The 17,969-nt window shown below is 35.3% G+C and overlaps 4 protein-coding genes and 1 pseudogene across 6 annotated transcripts; 4 read left to right on the top strand and 1 right to left on the bottom strand.

Annotated features, from left to right (window-relative positions):
• Nucleotides 1-2,759: 2,759 nt before the first annotated feature.
• On the top strand, nucleotides 2,760-3,492 carry AT1G55400 (annotated as a pseudogene; the record flags this gene model as incomplete). Its single annotated transcript has 1 exon — nucleotides 2,760-3,492.
• Nucleotides 3,493-4,581: 1,089 nt separating this feature from the next.
• Nucleotides 4,582-6,849, top strand: AT1G55390 (Cysteine/Histidine-rich C1 domain family protein). Its single transcript, NM_104415.3, has one exon. It carries the CDS (start codon nucleotides 4,682-4,684, stop codon nucleotides 6,734-6,736), a length of 2,055 nt encoding a protein of 684 aa, NP_175936.1. The 5' UTR covers nucleotides 4,582-4,681; the 3' UTR covers nucleotides 6,737-6,849.
• Nucleotides 6,850-9,117: 2,268 nt separating this feature from the next.
• Nucleotides 9,118-11,221, top strand: AT1G55380 (Cysteine/Histidine-rich C1 domain family protein; the record flags this gene model as incomplete). Its single annotated transcript, NM_104414.2, has 1 exon — nucleotides 9,118-11,221. One exon carries the CDS (start codon nucleotides 9,118-9,120, stop codon nucleotides 11,101-11,103), a length of 1,986 nt encoding a protein of 661 aa, NP_175935.1. The 3' UTR covers nucleotides 11,104-11,221.
• Nucleotides 11,222-11,275: 54 nt separating this feature from the next.
• NDF5 (NDH-dependent cyclic electron flow 5) lies at nucleotides 11,276-13,957 on the bottom strand. 2 transcript variants are annotated; one of them, NM_104413.4, is made up of 3 exons: nucleotides 12,636-13,957; nucleotides 11,925-12,556; nucleotides 11,374-11,848 (listed from the first exon to the last, which is right to left on the bottom strand). In NM_104413.4, exons 1-3 carry the CDS (start codon nucleotides 12,871-12,873, stop codon nucleotides 11,654-11,656), a joined length of 1,065 nt encoding a protein of 354 aa, NP_564687.1. In that variant the 5' UTR covers nucleotides 12,874-13,957; the 3' UTR covers nucleotides 11,374-11,653. The 2 variants fall into 2 exon arrangements, with proteins under 2 accessions (NP_849810.1, NP_564687.1); NM_179479.3 differs by having other exon boundaries at nucleotides 11,276-12,556.
• Nucleotides 13,222-14,270, top strand: AT1G55365 (uncharacterized protein). Its single transcript, NM_001333708.1, has one exon. The coding sequence runs from the start codon at nucleotides 13,362-13,364 to the stop codon at nucleotides 13,740-13,742; it is 381 nt and encodes a 126-aa protein (NP_001319241.1). The 5' UTR covers nucleotides 13,222-13,361; the 3' UTR covers nucleotides 13,743-14,270.
• Nucleotides 14,271-17,969: the final 3,699 nt, after the last annotated feature.

Genomic DNA, 17,969 nt, shown 5'->3' with positions numbered 1-17,969 from the left:
TCCATGATAATCTAAAGCACGCTTCTTAATCTGAAAGCGTAAAATATTATTGACATCGATGTGTTCATAGACAATCATACAATATACACTCGTATTTATGTTTTGTTAATATGTAATCGTGGATAAAAAAAATATAAACATTTTCATAAATAAACTTTTGTGGATATGACCAATAGAACTTGTTTCATCATATTTTATCAACATCTTTTACATAACGTAACACTTGTTTTATGGATAGTATTATCAAAACGCAATCATTTTGAATTATCAACCGTTAACACACATCCACCAAACTCTGAACATGTGGTCATTTCACTTATTTCGAATTATCGACCATCTATGCACATCCACCAAACTTTGACCACGTGGTTTGCATAATAGTAATTTGCATACAAATGAGAAAGGCAAAATAGTAATTTGTATAGAGATCATCATTTTCTTGAAACTCTAGCCGCCTATCACTCTGCTTATGATTTTTTTTTGGTATTTCTTACGTTTTTTTATTATTATTTGCTCATGTATTTTAATGAAAATAGCATAAGATTACCTTTAAATTACAAATTTATAGTAAGAATATATGTTTGGGTTCTTAATTTCAACTCTCTCTCTTTCTTTGAGGAATTTTAACAAACACTTGGTGGGCAAATCTAAGATTTGTAAAAAGATAAAATTTGACCAAGACAATGATGGATACACTAAGAGAAGAAGAAACCTAGCAAAAATAAAACTTTTAACCTTATGAGATTAATTAAAAATGGAGAAATTGAATCGAAATCTGGAAAATCTTTAACTTTTAAGATTTAAGAAGAAAAAGAAAAAAATTGATCTACTTGTTAGTGTTTTTGATGAAAGAGAAGAGAGAAAATGTCTCAAACGATATTTTAAAAAAAAAAGATATTTCAAGTGTTGTGTTTAATTTTGTAAAGAGTAGAGAAGAAAATGAATGAAGAAAGAGAAAAAGTAATGGTTGTAAACTATGGTTAGTTTGAATTGGTTAGGTTGAGTCAAATGTGTAGTAGTAAAAAAACTTAAAAAAATGTATACTCCTCCTAAAGTGTTTCATTGCCTAATTGAGTTTCAAAAAAGTATCTCCTTGTCTAATATTCTCTATGTTTAATCATCTATATATCCAAATGAATCGGTTTCCTATACAACTGTTTGTCTTATTAAAGCAATCCTCATTAGTTAGCATCTCTGATTATGGTTTAATGCTATTGATAAAACTTTTAAAAAATTTACATTATGATGGCTTGAGTTTACATTTTAGAAATTAAAACTTTCGTTAATTTCCTCTTTGGTCAAAAAGAAAAGAAAAGGTTAAAAAAAAGACTAAGATATTTATAAATTTTGCATCAAGGAAGTGCTGTAGAAAATAAGAATACCTTTTTGTAGAAAAATTGCAAACTTTTTTTTAATCTATATATATTATATTGTCTTCTTTTTTTTTTATCTTCTTTGGCTTCCTATATTTTTTTTTTTATAGTATTCCAACTTAAAAAGTTGTTTATCAGTTAGGCTAATTCTAATATTGGTTAGTTTATTGTATAAACATAAAAAGGAAAGTTTTGGTCTTTGTTTTATTTAAGTGATAGTCTTTGTTTTTTTCTTTTTTTGAGGCGTTGGTCTTTCGTCTATGATTTACTAAGAAAACAACATGTTTTAAATTAACTGCGCAGCTGGAACTAGACTGTCCCCTTCTATTAGAATACTTTAAAATGAGAGTTAGTCTTATTAACTGCTAGTTGACTAATTAGATATAGTAGCTTACAAATGCTTGTAATTCTTCTGGCTTAACAAAATTTATTAATAATTAATCATTTATAATTATGTTGGATTCATAATCGTGCTTAGGTTATGGCTGGCTCCAAGCCTGAACTAGTTTTTTATTCACTACAGCTGGATTAAGAGAGATAGAGAGAGAGAACAAAAGACTTGAATAGTTGACTTTATACATCGGAACTGATCTTTAACTCTGAGCAGATGTTATCAGTATTAATATTTTACTAAGAGTTTGGTTGTTAATTCCAAAGTTGGTTCAGTTATGTACGATTTATATAAGGGTAATATTTCAAGGATTGACAAAGTGAAAAGTGGTTTCACGTTTTGTCTTTTCAGCTGAAATTTGACCATTTTGCCCTTGCTGCTACAGCTGAGAAACTGTTGAATGTACGGTTTAGTTAGTCAGGTTTAGTTAGGTACACTGTTCCGGTTTAGTTGAAATTATTTTTGTTTCACGTTGAGGGTTTGGATGTACAGTTAGAAGGGAGATTTTTTCCATTAAAAACGAAATGACATCAACATTTAATGGCCCAAAAAATTTAGACGTGATTCTTGTTAGAATTAATGCAAAATCATCATTACATGTTATAATATTATAAAATTATTGATAATAATTGTTAAGTTAAAGATGAACCCAGGAACAAACATTAATTGCGAACAAACATTGATGCTCAAGAAGTGTTGATCTTGTTTATTTACGAAGTTTGGAGCCAAGATAAGCATTATCGTGTAAGTAATAAAGTTTTAAAGATTTTTTTTGTTATAACACATATGATCTTCATTGTGTTCGAAATCAACTTTGTTTTTTATAGAAAAACCCAGAAATATTTTATTTTCAATTTTGTTGGTTGAAAATGATAAATGTGTAAATACTTATGTTTATAAGTGTGTATATCGAAATTCTATTTGTTTTTGTATATATAATCATGTTTTCAGTTGCATTTACTGGGTTTCTCCTGAATTTATAATGTTGTTGGGTAATGGATATTCCTGTATTTATTATGGTCGGTGAGTGAAGATGCAAAGAAGAATAATGAAAATTTAAACTAAAGAAAGACATGTTTGGTCGATGTGTACGTGTTAAGGAAAACATGACGTACACGGAATTTGTACGTACACTAAGCGAGGCTTTCAGTTTGAAGTCCACAGAGATCAATCCCATAATTAGTTACTGGATGCCGGGAGAGATGTTAGTGATGATAGATACTAAACGCCTTCCTGTCTACATTGACAGTCAAGTGGGGTTGAATACGTTCTTTATGATTCGTGGTAGGTATCCTTCTCTCAACTTGTTTGTCTCTTTCATTACAACCGTCAAGACACTCGAGAATAATGTCTCTAGGACTCATGGTGACGATGCTGAAAGTGACCGTGTTTCAAATGTTGATGAAAATAATGAGGCCGTAGATGAGCAAGACGATGTTGAAGACGATAAAACAGATGAGGATGAAGAGGAGGGGGACAACGAAGATGGTGATGGGTATGATGATTATCAGGGTGACGATGGATCTATGGGGGGAAGTACCCTCGATCCTACTATTGATGGTAGTGAAAGTAATGGCGAAGATTATGATTACAACAAGTGGAACGATGTAATTGTTGAAGAATATGGAATAGGAAATGTTGAGGAGAACGTCATTCTCATACCAGGGGAATTCAGTCGTCTGTTGGCAGAGTGTACGTACACAAGTTAGCGTGTACCTGGTGGAGATAACATTTCTTACTCGGGTGACCGTACACCAGCTGTGACTCCAAGAAGTATGTGTCAACATGGTTTGTACCAATGTACGTACACTATAAATTGGGAAGTGTTTTTAAGAACAGGAAAATCATACAACAAACAATGTCTTATCTCAGTCACTGCCAATATTGGTTTAATATTGTATCAATAAATTTTTCTTAATAATTTAATTCACAAACAAAGATGTACGTATATTATTACACATGTACATACATTAATTTACCAACAAAAATATACTTACATTATTTCACCATCTATTTTTATTAAATTATTATGTATGTATTGAGATTATTGAGATATAAGAATAAGTAATAAAATAGTTTGAGTTATTAGAAATCGTCCCATATACGTTCCAATAAATAATTTCGTGTAAGTACATTGTAAATTGAATATACGTACACGGAAAAAATTCGATGAAGGGTATAATTGTAATTTTCCAGTCATCTTCAACCTGTGTGTCCTTTTCTGCAAACCTAATTTTGCGGTCGTCTTTATCAGTTTTCTCAAAATCTCATTTTTTTTTACGTTTGGATTACTATTTATAAATAAATCTTGTAAACCTAAAGTATCTTTAGTCTAAAAAGTTAAAGTGTTTGAATGTATGAGCTTTTTTTTTGCATTTTGTTCATCTCTGAAAACAAGAAATTTGTTCCTCAATTTTGGAGTTCAATGGAGAGATGTCGAAATATGAAGGAGTGGATAATGAATTTTCAACTTCTTTCTACTTCTCTCTCGAATTTCTCCGTCTCTTTCTCTTTTTCTTCTTCTTCAATTTCTTTGTTTCAGTTTTTTTTTTTTTCTCAAAACTGAACCACATAAACTAAACCGAAATCAAGTGTTGTGTGGTTTGGTTGCTCCTATTAAGAATATTTTGGTCTAAAGCAACTGAAAAGACAAACGGTGAAAATCATATCTCACTTTAACAAATAATAAAAACAATTCTTTTTTCATCCACTTATATGAAAATTTCTTTTTATATAATCTTGTTTTAGTTTATGGCTATTGGCTAGCGCAAGCCTGGAATAGTTTTGTCCTAACTACAGCTGGATTAAAAGAGAGAGAAAAAAGAGAGACTCGAGTAGTTTGACTTGGGCTAGAAGGAGCATAAAAATTTATACATTCTCTCTCATTTGCTTCTTCCTTCATTCCAAACAAACAAATATGAAACCACCTCCTTATTTTTCTGTATCTGAACCCCAATGTCGTTTGTCCGATCCGGCTCAGCCACACAAGCTTTGCCGCCGGAGACGGCGATCTCACGGTCCACTTTCTATCTGCTTTTCGTGCAAAGGCAAGCATTTAGAGGGTAGAAAGTACTATTACTATTGTGCTACTTGCAAGTTAGAATTCCACAGAGGCTGTCACCTCCTTCCGCCGGTGATAAGACACCCTTTTCACCCCTCTCACCTTCTCACCCTCATCTCCTTACCACCTGGTTTTGATATTTCTAAGATACCCCGCAATACCGACGACGGCTCCGCGGCTTCAGAAAGATCGATAAACGAAACTGACGATGATGATGACTCTGAAGACGGTGGCCATGATGATGAAGATAACAATTTTGTTGACGATGATGTTATTGTTAATGATGGTGATGGTGTTGGTGAAGATCGTGATGGTGACAGTGATGGGGATGGTGATGGTGGTGATGATGATGATGATGATGATTTTCAACAAGATATTTATTATCGTGTAAATGGTTATGATTATTATTATAATAACTATGATGATGGAGATAACGCTGCCTATGCCTCTATATCCGATGGAAATGATCACCGCAAATGCAAATGTTGTCAAGATCCTTTAAAAAAGGTACATTATCATTGTTCTATCTGCAAGTTCAATCTTAACCTGAGTTGCTCGATGAGACCACCACCTCCCACTATCTCACATTTGAAAAGTCATGAGCACACCCTCACCCTATTCCCTATACGACTCCCTTCACCATGTGATGCTTGTGGTTTGTCTCTAAGCGACACCATAGACCTCATCTACGCTTGTCTCCCTTGCAGCCACATGATCCATAGATCATGTATTTATTTACCTCGTGTCATTCAGATCACCCGACACCCACACCGTCTCTCTCTCACTTCCTCCCTTCAAGTAGGTGATTTCTCTTGTGGAGTTTGTCGCCAGACCGTGGACATCAACTACGGGCACTACTCTTGTAACAAGGGATGTAACTATGCTGTCCACTCGAAATGTGCAACAAGGGAAGATGTGTGGGATGGAAAAGATCTTGAAGGAGTGCCTGAAAAACCCGATGAAGATATCGAGCCATTTGTTAGGATTGATGAGGAGACAATTCAACATTTCAGTCATCATGAGCATTATATGAAGCTCCATGAAAAGGAAACCATTAGCGAGAAAGACAAGTTTTGTGAGGCATGCACCCTTCCAGTAATGATCTCTCAGAGATATTATGGTTGCACGGAGTGTGATTTTGTACTCGATGAAGCATGTGCTTCTCTTCCTCGGAAAATATACAACCCACTACATAAACACCCTCTTACCCTCCAGCCCTTCCCTATTGATGAGACATCCAATATCGCAGATAATATTTCTACCAAAGGCATATTTGAATGTGATGGTTGCCACCGATTAGGTTGTGGGTTTGTGTACAGATGCAGTAAAAGAAAATGTGTCTTTCGACTAGACGTGAGGTGCGCTTCTCTTCCGGATCCTTTTATTCATGACTGTCATCCACATGATCTCTTCTTCAACTCGACCAAAGGTAATTGCATAGGGTGTGGTTCTGATGAGTGTTCATCCTATTTCCTAGAGTGTATTAAATGCAACTCCTTTTTGGGTATAAGATGTGCGTCTTTGCCTTTTGAGGCACACTACAAACACGATAGGCATCCACTCATTCTTTGCCGTGATGAAGATACATCAAGTGGCCTCTACTGGTGTGAGATTTGTGAATCAGAATTAGATCCAAAAACATGGTTTTATACATGTGATTTTTGTACGATCACTCTCCATGTCAACTGTTTACTCGGAAAAGATATGTACATGAAGCCCCAATACATCTTCAAAATAGGTTATCGTCATCGTAAAGTTGAAATTGCTCGCAATGATGGTAACTCTCGGCTCTTTTGCACTAGATGTAAACGTCATTGTATGCAGAATTTGATATACAAGAGGATAGGTAGAGACCAAAGCTATTGTACTCTGAAATGCTTTGGAGCTAGGCTTATGCTAGAATTATTTTGAGATAATGAGAAGACGATGTATGATACGAAGTCTGAGTCTGAATGAGCCACTGAAAAAATATTTCAATTTCGTGTATTTTCATGTTTGATAATTTGATTAAGTCTTTTGGTTTCTCTCTTATGTTGTAAGTTTGTGTTTAATAATAAAATAAAATAAAAAATGTTCCAGAAATAAGATTGCTTAGGTTTGCGTAATATAATTGAGGGAATTCATATAGAGTTGTGTTGATGGAATTATAAACAATTTTACCATTTATTAGCAAAAGTATGATACGAAATAGAATTTGTTCTCCTAGATAAAACACACCATACCTTACATAGACACTCCACTTGTGATCCTAGTCCTCATGAGATTTGGTCTGATGTTTTTTTTTTTCATTTTCACTTGTGATTGATCTTGCGCAGTTCTGTGGTAATGTTTTTGACAATTCAACATGTCAGTCATGAGTATTATCTTAGGCTCCATGAACAAAAAAATATTTGCGACTTGCAAGAAGGACAAGTTCTGTGAAAGATACCTTCCTTGTTGGTAAAATGTTGGCAATAAGGTGTATGACACTTTTTTATTTTATTCTGAAATTTTGGTAAAAAATAAGGTATGATACTTGAGGCAAAGGCATATTTCAGTATGATGGTTGCCTCCGGCTTGCTTGTGGTTTCATGTACAAATGCGATGAAAAAGTTTGTGAATTTCGACTAAACGTCAGGTGCGCTTCCCTTCCTGATCCTCTAATCCATGACTGTCATCCACATGATCTCTAATTCAACTTGACCAAATGCAATTGCATGGGGTGTGGTTCTCATAAGTATCCTATAATTCCTAGAATGTATTAAATTCAAGTCCTTCTTCGGTATTAGATGTGCTTCTTTGCCTTGTGAAGCACACTACTGACACGATAGACATACACTCAATGTTGTCAACTGTTTACTGGAGCAAGATATCTACATGAATCCCCACCACATTTTTCAAAACAGGTCTAGAGCTTGATGAAGTTGAAAGTGCTTGCAATGATGGTATACTCTTGGCTGTTTTGCTCTCAACGTAATACTGTATTCTTTGTGTTCAGAGTTATGTATTTGAGATAAGTCGATGCATAAGTTTTTGTACATTTATTTGTACGGAAAAATGTATTTCTGAAAATTTTGTACCAGTTGACTAGAAAGACACTGAGACTGAGTCTGACTCTGAATGAGTCACTGCCAAAAGAAATCAATTTTCTGTATTTCAATATGTTAAGAATTTGATCTATAAGCCTTTTGGTTTCTCCTTTTAATTTTTTTCCTTTACTATTATGTTAAAGTTTTTTTATTTTTAGTTTTCATGGGTTTGCATAATTCATATATACTCTGTTTTGATGACATCAAAGGAGGTATTGTATAGAAGATACAATCTTGTGTAGTTTTCAGGTAATGTTTCTGACCATGGTCCATGTCCCTTGGTGGTTGAAACTTGGAAAGAATTTTGTGTTGATGCCTTTCACCCAATCAATTTATTATTGTTATAAGAGAAAAGAAATCCTTAGGAATTAGGATTGTGAAGATGTAAAACACCTCTCCATACACAATCAGATTCCAAAGAGATTAGATTTAGTAATGAAGATGGTCCAATACAGACATAAGCAGACTTTGTGTAACTTTCAAGTCTTGAACCAGGACTGTACATGTACACTTCTTCAAACCCTTCTCTTCCCACTACCACCGAGTTCCTTCTTCCCTGAGAAAATTAACTAACTCATTCCATTGAATCAAACAATAAAAAGTGACTATTTTCAAATTGTAAATAGTAAAATGAGTATTTTTCAAATTATGTTTTCAAAAGTGACTACTTTACCGACTCACTCAAATAAATATGATAGCTGAAACTATCGTCCACTTGTATTAAATAGACTTTAAGGGAGATCTGGTCTTATATAATAGTTTTTTTTTCTTTTTTTTTTTGTTGTGTTCAGTTTGGAATGTGTTCTCGGTTGCTCGAGCTCGTAGACAGAAGCACTGAGTCACTGACCCATGCTTCAATGCTACCCACGAGCCACTAGCGACAAGCGCAACTTATATAATAGTTTACAAATGCTTATTGAACGAAACCCACATGCCCTCACCCCAACAATGGTATGAAATTGCCAAGTTGCCAACTATCGTACTAGTTTAGTATCCCTCATAAAATTTCATTTTGAAATCATTAAAAATCACGAGTTCTAATAGTACTAATATTAATTAAGAACTGATAATTTGTAAAGTTCATTCAATCATGCAAATATATTATTTTCATAATCGTATTTATGAGTTGAAACTTGAAACCTTTTATATTTACATAGTTCTCTTCTTTCATTCCAAACAACCCCATATGGATCCTTTTTTTTTCTAGAGCTAGCTATACCCGATATGGAACCACTACCTCCTTATTTCTCTAGAGCTAAACCTCCATGTCGTCTTTCCGATCCGGCTCAGCCCCACATGCTTTGCCGACGGCGACGGCCATCTCATCCTCCACTTTCTATCTGCTTTTCTTGCAAAGGCAAGCAATTAAAGCGCAATAATTATTATTATTACTGTGCTACTTGCAATTTGGAATTCCATAGAGGCTGTCACATCTTTCTGCCGGAGATAAGACATCCTTTTCATCCTTCTCACCCCCTCACCTTCATCTCCTTATTACTTCCTAAATTTGATGTTACTAAGATACCCAAAAATTGGATGGACAGCTCCTCTTCATCAGACGAATCTGAAGACGATGATGACGACGAAAAATCGATAAAGGAAGAATGTGAAGACGATGGTGATGATGATGATGGCGACAGTTCTGATTCTGATGATGACGACAACAATTTTGATGCTAATAATGATGGTGCCTCTTTATCCGATGGAAATCACTTGAAATGCAAATGTTGTCAGGTTCCTTTAGAAAAGATATATTATCATTGTTCTATCTGCAAGTTCAATCTTAACGTGGAATGCTCGATGAGACCACCACCTACCACTATCTCACACTTGAAAAGTCATGAGCACATCCTCACCCTTTTCCCTATACGACTCCCTCTACCATGTGGGGCGTGCGGCTTGTCTCTAAGTGACGCCGAAGATCTTGTTTACGCTTGTCTCCCTTGCAACCTTTTGGTCCACAGATCTTGTATCTATCTACCTCGTGTCATTAAGATCACCCGACACCCCCATCGTCTCTCTCTCACTCCCTCCCTTCAACCTGGTGATTTCTCTTGTGGAGTTTGTCGCCAAACAGTTGACGTCAACTACGGGCAATACTCTTGTGATAAGGAATGTCATTATGCTGTCCATTCAAAATGTGCAACAAGGAATGACGTGTGGGATGGAAAAGATCTTGATGGAGTGCCTGAAGAACCCGATGAGTTTATCGAACCGCCATTCCTGAAGATTGATGAGGAGACTATTCAACATTTCAGTCATCACCATCATCTAAAGCTCCATGAAAAGAAAACCATTGGCGGGAAAGACAAGTTTTGTGAGGCATGCACCCTTCCAGTAATGATCTCTCAGAGATATTATGGTTGTATGCAGTGTGATTTTGTTCTTGATGAAACATGTGCTTCTCTTCCTCGCAAGAAAAACCACCCACTACATAAACACCCGCTTAACCTTCACATTTTGCCTCTTGGTGAGTCTGCCATGATCAATAAAGGTGCTACTAGCAAAGACATATTCCAATGTATTGGTTGCGGCCGAATTGGCTGTGGTTTCTTCTACAAATGCGATGAAAAAGATTGTGATGAGTTTCTCCTAGACGTCAGATGTGCTTCCCTTCCAGATCCTTTTGTTCATGACTGTCATCCCCATGATCATCCTCTCTTCTTTAACTTGACCAAAGGTAATTGCATGGGGTGTGGTTCTGATAACTGTTCATCCTATTTCTTGGAATGTATTAAATGTAAGTCCTTTTTGGGAATCAAGTGTGCTACTCTGCCTTGTGAGGCCCACTACATACACGATAGGCATCCAATCACTCTTTGTTACGGGGAAGAAGATACTACAAGTGGCCAATATTGGTGTGAGATATGCGAATTAAAATTAGATCCAAAGACATGGTTTTATTCTTGCGACTTCTGTAAGATCACTCTCCATGTCAACTGTTTACTGGGGGAAGATATCTATCTGAAGCCCTGCCACATTTTCAAAGTTGGTCTTTATTATAAGGAAGTTGAAATTGCTCGGAATGATGGTAATTCTCGGCTGTTTTGCTATACATGTGAACTTCGTTGTGGACAGACTTTGGTATTCAAGTATATAGGTGGATGCAAAAGCTTTTGTACTCTTCGATGTATTGGAAACTATTTTGATGCGAAAGATGGGTGGGTTTATGATGCAGCGAGAAATTTGAATATTTTCCGGAGGATCTAGTTACATCCCTAGAAGCTTCCGCTTCATTGGTTGGTATCATCTTAACCAGAGCTTAATTCTGTTTGTTCGTGAATTGCTTAATTGCTTAGATCCTATTGTATTCGTTATTGAATTGCTTAATCGAAACATTTTAAAAAGGTTTTGTTACTGAAGAGTATTCATAACCCTAAGATGTGAGTGTGACACAAAGTCTTATTGAGCCACTGAAAAAGCAATCAATTTGTGTATATATGTTCAATATTTGATTTATGTTATATGCATGATTTCTCCTTTGATCGTTAATTAGTTTGTTTTCGGTTTCAAAATACAATCTCTCAGAAAAAAAAGATAGCATATATTCCTATAGTCTTGTGTTGACGAAATTTAAGAATAATCTAATAAGCATATCCTACGTCGGTTAGATAAGGGGGTTGCGTAACTTTAAAGTCTTGAACCAGGACTGTATATCAGTTCATGTACACTTCTTCAAACCCTTCTCTTCCCATTAATCTTGTGTAGTTTTGACCAATGTCATTTGGATGGTGAAACTTGAAAGAATAGTTTTGATGCATTAGGAATTAGGATTGTGAAGATGTAGGACACCTCTCCATACACAACCAGATTCCAAAGAGATTGGACTTAGCAATGAAGATGGTCCAATACATACATAAGCAGACTTTGTGTAACTTTCAAGTCTAGAACCAGGACTGTACATGTACACTTCTTCAAACCCTTCTCTTCCCACCACCACCGAGTTCCTTCTTCCCTGCAGAAATCAATCCATTTCATATGAATCCACAGAGAAAATTTAAATATAATTGAAGTTTAGTAAGTATTACTACCCTATCAATGACAGTGAAGCTCTTTGGAGCACATGTGTATATCCTACTCATCTCTCTATTCAACTGTTTGTAGTTGCTCTCTTCTTCCCCACCAAACCCGGGTTTTTCTTCTTCCTTCTCGCCTTGAACCACCCCGAAACGAGGAAGAAACGGAGTCGTTTCCACAAAATCCGAACCTTCCAGTCCAACTGCATATGTAGCTTCTGGTGTACTCACTGTCAAATAACTTACAAGTGAACAACCTTCAAGCTTGATTGGTGAAATGCCTTTGTTTGTCATAGAAAGCTCAATGCTCAGTGTGTTTTCTCTCAGACTAATAATCTGTTTCAGTTCAATCTCTTTGATCTTCTTGTCACTTCTTCTCAGCTCCATTTGAACGCAATCCTTTGAATCACCACTGATCCCTTGGAGTCTCCAGTCACTGATTTCATCAGAATCTGATGATCTAAATGCAGATGAAACACCTCCTCGTATCACTACTTCTTCCTCCTCTTGTTCGACCCATGTGTGGAGAAGCTCCACTTTGCCACCGTGCCACACTCGGACTTTGTACGATGTTATCATCCCACGTGTCAACATCACATTCGCTGAACTCCCATTGTCCAGTTTTAGTCTAGCAATACATGTCTCACCTGCCCCATTATCAAAGTGTTAAGCTTCTTTTTTAAAACTCGTTTCATTTAAAAAGACTGAAACTAGAGAAATATTTACCAATATCTTCGAAAGTGGCTCCATGGCCGGAGAACTCTCGCCGGAGATACTCAACATCAATAGGAAACGCCGGTGAAGCTGAAGCTGAAGCTGATGGTGGAACAGAGGATTCTAATCTCTTAATGTTTTTATGAAACTGAAGTGGCAAAGAAGCAAAAGATGAGCTCAAATTAATCTTTGAAGATCTACTCAAAGGAAAAGTGCTACGTGAAACATTCATGTAATGAACCAAAGCCATTGTTACGGCTCTGAAAACGTTTCAGAGTTTAGCCATAGAGAAAGAAGAAGAAGACAACACTCACAATCTGGCCTTATCTTCAAACAACCATTTGATATTTCAGTGGCTCCATCTCTCTTCAGTGACAAGTAATGGTTTGGGCCTTTATTATAGGACACAAACTTTAAACTTATACACCCAAAATCTAGTTCCTGTCCAAAGATTTTAACTTTGGGCTTTAGAAGTGTAAGTTCAAAAGTGGGTTTTGTTTTTTAAGCCCAAGGTTCCAACTTCCAACTTTCGAATGAAACACCCTTAAAAGTTCCAAACTGATCCCAGTGAACAGTGGTTGTGCAAAAAACAAAAAAACGGTCAACTTGCAAAAACAACAACAAAGTCTTTACCAAACGCACGAAACGGTTCCGAGAAGAAGTCAAAATCGTAACCAACCAAAGAAAAAAACCCATCGCCGAATTCAACGCAGCCTTGAGAGAGAGAGAATCTTGGTAATGGTGTTCAACAGTGCGATGGTTATGGCGGTGGCAGAAGTCTCCACCGACACGTGGCAACTGATTTGGAGGGTTCCGTCGTCGCAGAGGATCGATACAGAGCAGCTTTTTGACATAGCTGTTTGCTTCCCGATTCATCAATTGAGTCGTTTCGTTCTCTGTTTATGGACTTTCATGTGTCTTCCTTCTTCTGATTCTTTCTACTCTTACACGTACGAGACTTTATCTGCTTCTTCTTCTTCGGAGGCTGATGATGATGATCGACTTGCTTTTGATCATAATAATCTTTATAATCGTCGTGATTATTATTCTGATGATGATGATCAATCTATTTCATCGTTTGATGATGACAATTATGATCACTACTCTCATTCAGATTAACAATTTTTTTGTATATATAGTTTTTCTAAATTTTGGGGTTTTCTGAGCTGATTGATTTAGGTAAATGCCCTGTTTGGTGAAAGTTACAATCTGTTTTTTTTTAGACACTGTAAATTAATATACACGTGGATATTAATAGATTTTCCATTGAATTTCCCATCTTTGTGTTTTCAATTTGGTATTGTGTTTTAGGTTTGATGATATATATTATGCAATGGTTTTGTTCTTGCCATATTTGTGATCTCAAAGAAGCTTCTTATAGACTGATTTTGTGTGAGAAGGTTTCAATAATGTTTTGTGTTTAATTCTCATTTCCTAGTAAGACTCTACGTAAACTGATTGGTGTAGACGCTGAGGTTAGGATCAATTGAATCAAATAACCAAGTTTTCTGAGATTTGGGAGTCTTGAGAGACAAGAAGTTGTTGTGTTTTGAATAGGTCAATATAAATTTTTCTTAGACCAAATTGTCTTCTTGCCATGTTATTTGTTATCTCAAAGAAACTCTTAATTTGTGATATTTGTAGCCGATGCTTGTAATTCCATTGCAAATTTGTAATGAATTATTTTACTCGCAAATTTGCCTAAAAATATATCGTTGTGAACCGGTGACCATTCAGCAACAGTTGGATGCTGGATAATATCTAACTACCAATATTCCGATACCGAAGTGTTTGGTGACTAAAGGTGACAAATTTAAATTTAACAAGCAATTTTGAGACTGAACCACTTATAAAACAGATGTTATTTTTCAAGTTTCATGAATTATTCGAAAATTGATTATTAGTAAAACGGGATAGGAAGAAAAATGTAAAACTGCTACTAATGTGAAAGCACTCTCTATATCAAATGCGAAACTGCTACTAATGTGAAAGCACTCTCTATAGTTTCCAAATTTGTTAGTAGTGAGTTTTCTCTCATTCAGATCAACATATTTTGTTTTCTCTTTTTTAGCTGTTCTGCTTGTTGGGGTTTATGAGCTGACTCATTTAGGTGATCCCCTGTTTGTTGAGAGTTACAATCTTTTTTGTTGCTTTTGAGACACTGTACAGTATTATTACTGCTGGATATTGAAAACACAGAATCAGATATACAAATCAATAGACTTTCCGTTGAGTTTCCTCTCTTTGTGTTTCAATCAGATGTTGTGTGCTTAGGTTGATGATATTGGGCAAAGGTTGTGTTATTTGTGATCTCAAAGAAGGCTTTTAATAGACTGATTCTGTGTGAGAAAGTTATAATAATGTTAGTTTGTTCTCATTTCCTAGTAAGACTCTACACAAACCGAGTGGTTTAGACACTGAGATTAAAATCATGAACCCAATAAACAAGTTTTCTCAGATTGGAAATCTTGAGAGACAGGGACTTCTTGTGGTTTTGGATAGGTTAACATAAAAGTTCTCTTTGACAAAATTGTCTGCTTTTCCTTAACTCCTCAAGTCCCTTGTTGCATCACAAGTGATTGTTGTGTCGACAATCAAGTGATCGATTTGTTGATAGTATGCAATGATAAACAGTCTAGTATTTGTCAACAATCTTCAAAGAATTACAAATTATCTCTCTCTCTCTCTTCTTTACATGAAAACATGGTCTACATCTTCATTTTACCTCAAGACAATCTATTTGAGTTGAGCTTTTTTTTTGTTGTTATAGGGTATTCAAATTTAAATAAAGAAAGTTACATAGCTATGACTTGACTTGCAAGTCATAAAGATTTTGTTCAAAGCTTACAAGAGAGTGGGGTAGAGAAGCGACATGCTTACATCTAAGGTTTCAAAATTACATGGAAAGAGCTACAAGATAATCTGTGATGATCGATTCAATCTAGCTTACAAGAGATTTTGAGTTGAGCTTTTGACTCATGTGAATCTGTGATGATCAATCTGGAGAAAAAAATGCAGTTGATAACAGTTTCAACTTTAAAACATTGTTAAGACTTTTCAAAAGTTTGGTACTTTCTAGAGACAACATTGTTGAGAATCAGATCAGAGTCTCAGATTCAGTTTATAACTTAGCTCAAGTTTATATCTCAGAAAGATAAAAAAAGAGTTTATATCAGTTTCTGGTTTCTGAATCTGATAGTTACCAAGGCGAGGTTAATATTCTATATGGGTTGGGCCAAAAAACCGGAACCGAACCGATATTTTAGATTTACCCTATTGGATCCTAAATTTCTCTACCCGAAAGACCCGTACCCAATCGGGTTTTATCCGAATCCGACCCGCTTACCCGAATGTCTACCCTTAAGAAAAAGTTAAATGATTATTCAGATTTATTGTTTGTCCAAATATGACTCATATTGGCCTTTTTCATTTCTCCATATTTTAATTTTGTTTGGGGTCTCTCTTTTACTTTGTGGTCAACATTAAACATAAACTGATTTTCTACTGATAAAGATAAACTATTTTCCTCCTATAAATATAAGTGTATGTATAATCACAGTGCATGGCTTTTAGTGTGAAACAATAAAAGGATTGAACACATACATGCTTGACATTTTGCGTCAAAGATAGTAACAAGTCAAAATTGGATTCAAAAAGTTTCATCTTTGTTTCTTGCATTAGCGTCTGTGATTCACCAGGATAAAGAAGAAGAAACAACAAAAAGAGAGAAGAAAAAAAGAGTCACATGTCTCAACAGTTTTTCCATGAAGACAAATACTTCCTTCCATTCACATGATCATGTCCAATCATGTCATATATACATCTCTCTACTCTCTCTATACATGTAGAAATGCATGTATACACCAAGAAAACAAATTGTGCTTGGTAAAAAAAGTACAACTGACACTTTGTAATCAATAGAATCTTCTAATCAATTTGTTTTCCTCATTTTTCGTAGATTATTGACAACAACAAAAAAAAGAGAATCTAAAGTTTATAAAGCTTGCATTATGAAGACAATAATGGCTATCAAAAATATATGTACATGGTAGAAAAGCTTGGGGTTCCACCTCCTTTCTTGTGCATGTGTTAATCTAATCTTTTGTATTTCATCATCTTCTACTCCTTTCATCATATTCCACCAAAATATATAAAAGGGAAAAGAAAACTAATGGTCTGACGGCATTTTAAAGAAAGCATTTTAATCATAAGTTAAAACTTAAAATAGAAAATTGGAGAATTTTCATTGCCTTTTCTTGTAAGTTCACTAACAACAATTTAATTCGGATCAATGTAGAATATTTTTAGTCTAAGTAGAATTATAAATTCTTTTCATAGCATGAAAATGCACCATGTGATGCATCATAGCATAAATATGTATTATATGCAAATTAACGTAAACAAATAAAAAACATACGTGTTTGTGATTTCGTGATCTTGCAGCAATTATCGATGACATTTGCTCACTCCTGTTTTTGGACTTACGCTCAAGTGGGCAGAAGCTACAACATAAAAATTGTACATTTAAAATATAAATGAAAAAGACAAGTTTTGGGTGGCTTACTAATGGACCTTTGTCCAGATCATCCACTATATCATACACCTCTTCTTTTTCATTTTCTTCCTCATCTTCTTTTATAATTCAATGTATTGTCTCAAGACTCTAACCATTGCATATGGTGAATCACTAAGAAACCAATCACCGACAGAAATCAATCACACTCTTCATAGCAAATGTATTGTCTAGATTTATGGGTCATTAGTAAAATCAAGATCCGATTATTAGTATAACGAGATAAAAAAATGTTGAATATTGATCGAAATTGCATAAGAAACATTTTAATGAGATGATCTTGGTTCATGAGGTTAATGTCTTTTTGTAATATGGAGACTTACCTTTACACGATTGCAATTATCTATCTTCTTTGGCATTGGATTCCCAAAATTATCTATTTTGACCGTTGGCTATTTTTCACCTAATTCCGGTTTTACCCCTCTCCGTGATCCGTGCGTTAGCCATGGGCTCTCTCTCTCTCTCACGGGCGTGACATACGCGTACGGTGAGCGATGCCACTTCTCGCACGTGTGGCCTTTGGTTACAACACGTGTGAATCTCTCTACTCGTAAGCTTTTTCTGGCTAGTGGCAGTGTGACTCGGACGGAGCTGACGCTACTTACCAGAGTTAAACAGAAATCTAAACGGCAGATTCTCTCATAGTGGCAGTGACTATGAAAATTTTCTTTTTTTCTTTTTTCACGACACTAAAGTTAATAATGTCTTATTATGAGATATTATAGACATTTTTTTAAAAATCATAGACATTTCTTCATTTATCAATCTTGTAA

Source organism: Arabidopsis thaliana (genome assembly GCF_000001735.4).
Source record: "Arabidopsis thaliana chromosome 1 sequence".
Lineage (NCBI taxonomy): Eukaryota > Viridiplantae > Streptophyta > Magnoliopsida > Brassicales > Brassicaceae > Arabidopsis > Arabidopsis thaliana.
The sequence above is the reverse complement of the archived record's forward strand: the minus strand, read 5'-3'. Positions and strand labels throughout refer to the sequence as shown.